Source organism: Ostrea edulis, chromosome 7, assembly GCF_947568905.1.
Source record: "Ostrea edulis chromosome 7, xbOstEdul1.1, whole genome shotgun sequence".
Taxonomy (NCBI): domain Eukaryota; kingdom Metazoa; phylum Mollusca; class Bivalvia; order Ostreida; family Ostreidae; genus Ostrea; species Ostrea edulis.
The window spans coordinates 83,613,405-83,620,873 of record NC_079170.1 but is presented as its reverse complement, the minus strand read 5'-3'; the positions used below and the strand labels follow the sequence as shown (position 1 = coordinate 83,620,873).

General features: G+C 34.2%; 1 protein-coding gene across 1 annotated transcript; it reads right to left on the bottom strand.

Moving 5' to 3' along the window:
• Nucleotides 1-2,575: 2,575 nt before the first annotated feature.
• On the bottom strand, nt 2,576-6,003 carry LOC125654103 (uncharacterized). The gene is made up of 5 exons (XM_048883892.2): nt 5,692-6,003; nt 5,473-5,552; nt 4,074-4,179; nt 3,815-3,918; nt 2,576-2,866 (listed from the first exon to the last, which is right to left on the bottom strand). Exons 1-5 carry the CDS (start codon nt 5,795-5,797, stop codon nt 2,684-2,686), a joined length of 579 nt encoding a protein of 192 aa, XP_048739849.2. The 5' UTR covers nt 5,798-6,003; the 3' UTR covers nt 2,576-2,683.
• Nucleotides 6,004-7,469: the final 1,466 nt, after the last annotated feature.

Sequence of the window (7,469 nt, the reverse complement as noted above, 5' to 3'; positions counted from 1 at the left end):
TATTACAAGTCAAAGAAACTTATACTCGCTAGTACATGGGATAAAATCACCAAAGAGGCTATAAAAACCATTGACTCCATTGATAAATGGACTGACGCAATGGTAATAATTTGCATCAATATATCTGGCCTCAAACCCTGCTAAATCATCTGGGTTACTAAAGTACACCCTTACAGTACGGCTAGGGGCAGTAAGTTTGTTTGATTATGACGCCCAGTGCAGGTTTCGTAAAGCCATTAATCCAGTCAGCTCCTGGGGGAAGTTGATACAGAATTATGGTCACTTTCAGTATACCCAAGTCCTACATTCCATCACAAGCAACACAAAAGTGCTTCGACTACAACTTTAAGGGCATTTGAACAAAAATGCAATGCCATTATTCTCTTTCGAGCACTCCTTGTAGTGACCTACATCCGCAACTTAATTGCAATTCAAATAAGTCTCAGTTCTATACAACTTATGGACAAAATTCAGCTCACCCAAGTCCCTCATACACCTCATCCAATCATCATGCAGGGTTTCAAAACCAAAATCAATATTGGAGCATTCACCACAACCACATGAATCAGTAATGGAGGTTCCCATATAGAAACTAGGGAAAACTCCAATCAATAAATCAATGCTAAAACGTACCCACCAATATATCTATAGCAAACAAATTATTGTCCGGATTGTTCTTTGGATTCCAGTTACATTATTCAGGCCCAAGAACCCATTTAGAAAATAGTAATTTAGTCTCAGCATAGCAACATCCCCACGAAATTATCGAACAAAAAATAAACATTGAAGTCAAACTAGGGAGGATTGGGGGACCATTTAAGAAACTGCCTATATATAATCTGCGTGTATCTCCTATTGGAATGGTTCCGAAATGTGATAATTCAGGGTGGCACCTTATTACGCATTTGTGATTTCCTCTGGATAATAACGTGAACCTGTGTATTGACCCTTTAGAATCCATTGTGAATTATACATGTTTTGCTTGTTTTCCAAATATTAGCTAAAGTAGGTAGGACCCTTTATCGCCAAATAAAATTTATATATAAACAAGTATTGCTTGTGTCTGTTTGCACTTTCTGAGATAAATGAATATATATATATATATATATATATATATATATATATATATATATAGTCTCTTTTTGGAAGTAAAAACATAGAATAAACTCTAAACACTTTGTACAAATATTTCGACCGTGGATGCCATCACGCTGGAATTTCTTTTGTTGGACCTTTTCCAGATCGGAAGTCAAGGCCGTATTATAGGTGGTTATAATTATAGAAGCCTCCTGAAATTCAGTTGGAGTGATATCCATGATAGAAACAATGACGCTCGAACATACTGAACGATCTTCATCAAGAAGACTCACTCTAGACGTTTCAAACGGATGAAAACCATCACTATTAACGACAAAAACTCTAAGTTTGCGGATTAAAATACGTAATCTACTGTCAATTCACTTTGTATCGTACAAAATGAATAGGCATTATTGTCATTCTTTAAATAGTGATCTTGATGTTACCAATACATTCAAGGATTTTATGGCCACTCCATGCTTGTTATAACCCACACTCACGGAGTTCTAAAATAGGATATAGCATTGCAAAAACACCTTCATACAATGTTTGTTTGTTTTGTCCATATGTTGTGCTACTGATAAGCAACAGCGTGCAATTAAATTTTGATAACGCCAATCAATTGATCTACCAGCCATTGATAAATATGTACATTTCCAATGTTTTTAACTTTGATATCTTCACAAATTGTAAGAATAGCCATTTTTAATAAAATGCGCTGCTGATGTGAACAACGTGATTATGAATTTTGATGAATACCGAACGTTTATTTTAACGACTAGGAATCCCCACAAAAATGAAAAATAAACATAAAAAGATTGTAATTATTTTTTTTAATAATACATTAGGGCATGAACTGCATCGCTTCATGCCGGAATACTTTTCAATTTGAATTTTGAAAATGAATTTTATTTCTGAATTATCAGTGTAATGGACGTGAAAATAAACAATGAGTCCAGAAAAACTGAAGATAACGAACAGTGATCAATTTCATCAATCCTATAAAGGTGAAGGTAATGAACAGTGTTCAATCTCATAACTCCTATAAAGATGAAGATAACGGACAATAATTAATCTTATACCTCCTGTAAGGATTACAAAATTAAGAAATGGGCAAACACGGACCCCTGGACATACCAGAAGTTGGATCAGGTCCCTAGAAGAAGTGAGCAATCCCTGCTGATCTGTCATACCCAGCATGAGCCCTATAAATCGTACGTTGAATTTAATTTACCACTGAATTAGATTTTAATGAATCACTGTTAAGAAATACAAAATTACATACAAGACTCCGAAACAATACAAACTGATATGATTTGAAAACTCAAGACCGAAACGAAGTTAAAGGAGTTGTGGTTGAATTCCTGTTTTAAAAGACAGAAATACGGGAGAGAACTCAACAATGGTACGATTAGAAACACAGGGTCCACCTATTTACGATACATACCGTTAACTTTCAAATTTCAAATAACTGTTCAAAAAGAAAGTAAATACCTTATGGCTTAGGTGTAATTTGAGCAGGTCATGAATCAAAGTTCGATTTATTAAACATAATTCATACAATTATATACATAGATATTATGCTAAGACTGTTATTCAGATATTTTCAGGGAGGACAAACATTATTAGGTGCGATCCATTGACACACTTGCGATCCGTAGATTCCGTTTCTTCGACCACAGTACCCCTTGAAGAAGTTACAGTTGTATTCTCTTTCAGTGATCACGCACTTATCTTCAGCGGGAGTCATGCTGTTTGGAAATGGTTGTCGTGGAAGATCAATCTCAATCTAGAAAAAAAGTTATATTATGCACAGATATGAAAAGTAAAGAATTGAATCGTGTGTCACGCAACTATTGTTTTTTCTTTTATGCAAAGATAAAATAATCCTCCAAAGATATGTTTGCACATACGATATTTATTGCACTAATACACATCTTTATTTACTAGATGAATTTAAGGATGGTTTTCGTAACTGTAGTAGATTATTACTTATCAGGTTTGTAACTGACTGTCTTCGAATAAATATATTGGGTTGTTCAATTCCATTGCCTATGGGATTGATTAACCCAATATTAATCTGTAGATAGTCAGTTACAATCCTAATAAGGAATTTATTTTTCTCGATAACCATTATATGAAAAGAAGTCTGAATATACACAAGAACTGACTATCACGATATGGAATGTAATGACACGTATTGAATTGTTAACACGAATTATCTATCAACATTATTGATATCAATATTGAATGTGTTTAATTCTACTAACACTCTCCCTCTTGGTATCTGTGTCTTCGAACAGTTCGAAAAACTGAAATTTTATTATCGCAGAGGTAATAATAGCAAGGTGGAAGTATCCGTGTCTGATATAAACGGGTGAAGACCCCCTTTCCCCTATTCTTCAGATGAAAACAGCCTTGAAATATGTTGTCTTACTGCCAGTACACGAATTCTCTTTCCCGTTATCAAATACTCTGTTGAAAGATATGTTTATGTCAAAGGGAATTGTCTCCAGCTACTTTGTTCGGAATGCGGTCCATCGTCTGTACATTACATAATTTTGTGTTCGTAAAAGTCAAAATGTCCTGGGCAACATTTTGTTCAATTTCACAGTCAATATTTCTTGAAAATAAGATCGAATTTCATATACATGAATGCTGTTATAATAATACATTTCTAGTGTCCTACGAATTATGTTAATTCCAATACATATTCAAGACATTCGTGTTAACTTACTTCACATGAACAGTCATATCTCTTGATTCTGTTCAGATTGGTGAAGTTTGGATCGTGCTGTACAAATATCTCCGGTCTATTAGTGGAGGGATCGTATGTAGAAGCTGTAAATAAATGACAAATTGATATCTGTAATAAAATGTAAAATAAAAGAAGGAAGTATATATTTGTAACACCTGTGACGCATAAGAAACATTTCCTTCAAAAATTATTTCCCTTGACATGTAAGCTATTTTGTGTATGTATTTTTCAAACTTACTATATAAGATATATTCTTGGTTGCGATTGAGCCTTGTGGGTCCACATGAGTTTAGTTTCCCCCTTCCGTAAACAGTAGTCATGCTCCCTGGGAATCCTATCCGTCCCTGTAAATTGTATAAAGTAGACCATTTTTAATGCCTTTTGTTTCTTCCAGGTGTCATCATGAACAAATATGAGGATACAAGCGATAATCAATCTCATAATTCCTATAAAAAATACAAATTCAAGAGCAGGACCAACACGGACTCCTAGACACCAAAGGTAGGATTAGGTGCCTAGGAGGAGTAACCATCCCCTGTTTACTGGTCACTCCCGCCGTGGGCCCCATATCTTCATGAGGTGAACTGAGTAATGCGTAGTTAAAATCAATGTGTAAACAACGGTCTATTAATTGGTACGAAACAAGCCCCACAGCATTCGACACAGTGCTAGATTATTCCATCATTAAAGCGACTATAGAGATCACGAAATGCTGATTGTAAACGCGACTATTAAAATTCCCGTAATATCAACTTGTTTGCCAGTATCTGGTTCCGATCTAACAATTGATGATACATGCATGCAGAATATGCTCTCGTGTATGGAATCAGATCAGAGACCTGAATACCATATACAGGTGATGATAAAATATTGCTACATAAATTTAGGAAGTTGACGATGGATGGTCGTGAAATATAATGTGTTTGATTGACACATGTGGCTTAGACAATATTCTAGACGTTATTTTATTAGATTATAGTTTTACACGGTTTTTACAATATTTCAGCCTGTTTACTGCGGTTTTAGTACGTTGTTTGTCAGAATTCAATGTAAAGATGATGTTGTATCTGTTCATTTCTGTTTTTAAAGGAAGGTTCTGGAAGCTTCATCTTAGTATAAGTAGACTGTCAATTATGCACTCTATAAGAACTCTTCAGAATTATAATTGGATGTTTTACATCTGGGAATTGAATTTGGCTTTATCGCCAATTTTCCCATTTGTGAATACAGTTCGGTGGTAAATCAGAATCGAACACTTCTGTGAACGTTCCTTTTACCTACTGTAAGGTAATAATTTCTTATTGATATATTTTCCTATAAAAAAAAATGTAAATAAATTGATAAACATTTGGATTGTTTGTGATTGATTTCGCTGGTCACGATAACGGTTATTCTGACCCATAAAAATCACCTCATTTACCAAGAAACCTTGTCTTGAATCATTTACTGATTTTCGTTGTCAATATGTGTCTATAATTACACTCGAAGTTTTACACCTGATGTTAGAAGTGGACTTAACGGTCGATTTTTCTCGTATGTGAATTGAGATTTGTGATGTTTTACAATCATGATTTCTAATCATCACATCTCAATATCCAGGACGTACCGGTAAAATATGTATATGAAATAAAACTCACCTTGATAGTTGATGTTAGTTGAATTTGAAAAACTGCCTCACTGTCTGTTTCTCGAGAAGATCGAACAACACCAGTAAATACTAAAATCAAAGAAAAACATGAAAATCAGATGTTCAGCAAACTCACGTTAATTTTTGTTTCTTCATTTATGACAGTAGATAATTAAGATTTGCTTTGAAAGAGAATATCCGATCAAAGAAATATTTGAACATCACTCACCATACTGAGCACTACAGTATTGTGACTGGTCGTGGTTTATAATTGGATAACATCCAAAAACGAAATTGATGAAATTTAAAATGCATAAAGCAATGACGACCCCCATGATTGTTTCACTGATTCAAATCCGGAATCAGGTCTGATGAGAAAAACTCTCAGCGCCTTTTTATACACATATGATGACTTGTACGTTGCGAAATTTTCCAAAATTATGTTTTAAAAGTAGGGTCAGGTCCCCCAACAAGGAAAGGTCATGTTAAACAGGCAATCATCTTTATGACGTAGGTAATGCATGCACATTTAAGACGGAACGTGTACGGTAAGCCATAACAATATGAAACAAACAACTTGTAAAGATTCTGTTCATATGTATTGGCAGCATGGAGATGTGATATTTTGAATGCACAAAATTTAGAATTTTATAATTATTTTTAACTCCAACGTATAGATTGTGTCATTGTACTTCTTTTAGAATTAGTTTCTGTTCACAATGTTTTCATGCCAGAGAAATTTGAAATTCTTATTCTCTTAGAATGACATGATACAGTGACTGAATGGAAAACTCTATACAAGAATCCTTCATAGAGTGATAATAAGAGGAATGGAGGAATGATCGTGTAAGTTAAAATTTCAAAGACTTGTGTAGCGAGATGAAACGAATATTTATGTAAGGGCAGTCCCCATAGAATGCTAATACATAGAATGGGTGAATACCATTACACAAGGAAAGTAATCATAGAATGATGGATTATTATGGTTGAATTCTTTTTTTTTTCAACAGTAGCTGAATTTCTTTGACAAAAAATACTTTAATACTGTTTTAGCATTTGTACCATTGGCTATTTTTTGTTTCAATCAAATGTAAAACTTATACGGTACCAATTTTGATGCACCAGATGCGCATTTTGACAAATAATGTCTCTTCAGTGATGCTCAACCGAAATGTTTGAAATCCGAAATAACAATGAAGTGTTAGAACTAAATATAGCCAAAAACAGCGTGCCAAAAAAGTGGAGCCAAATTCATCCAAGGATAAGAGTATGCATGAGGAAGATAATCCTTAATTTTGAAATGAATTTCTAAATTTTATAACACCAATTAAATATACATCCGTATTTTCAAGCTAGTAACGAAGTACTTAGCTACTGGGCTGTAGAGACCCTCGGGGACTAACAGTCCACCAGCAGAGGCCTCAACCCAGGAGTCATAATGTAAAACTTATACGGTACCAATTTTGATACACCAGATGCGCATTTCAAATGTGAAGATAACGAACATTAATCAATCTCATAACTCCTATAAGCAATACAAAATAAAGAGTTGTGCAAACACGGACCCCTGGATATACCAGAGGTAGGATCAGGTGATTAGGAGCAGTAAGCATATATATATATATATATATATATATATATATATATATATATATATATAACTTTAAACACTTTGTAGAAATATTTCGACCGTGTTACAGGTCTTCTTCAGTATTTTATTTATATTTTACTTCCAAAAAAGAAACTTTTATATATATTCAATGTATATTCACGAAAATGCATATACACCACTTGGAAATCAATTAATGTGATGTATACACTGATAGAAAGTAATAAAAGATAAACAGATCGAGAGATTACCAGATACACGTATATATGACAGGATAGACAGACAGCTGGGGAGACGGAAAAAGATCAGATGTGATCAGTCTACATGAGATGTCTACTGCTCCTAGACACCTGACCCCAATATTGAAGTATGTTTGGGGTTGCGATATTGAACACAGT

Coding starts and splice junctions, on each gene's coding strand:
- LOC125654103 (XM_048883892.2), bottom strand. CDS start 5,797: ATGGGGGTCGTCATTGCTTTATGCATTTTAAATTTCATCAATTTCGTT. Junction 5,553..5,691: donor ATACTGTAGTGCTCAGTATG/GTGAGTGATGTT, acceptor CTTTGATTTTAG/TATTTACTGGTGTTGTTCGA. Junction 2,867..3,814: donor GATATGACTGTTCATGTGAA/GTAAGTTAACAC, acceptor CTTTTTTTCTAG/ATTGAGATTGATCTTCCACG.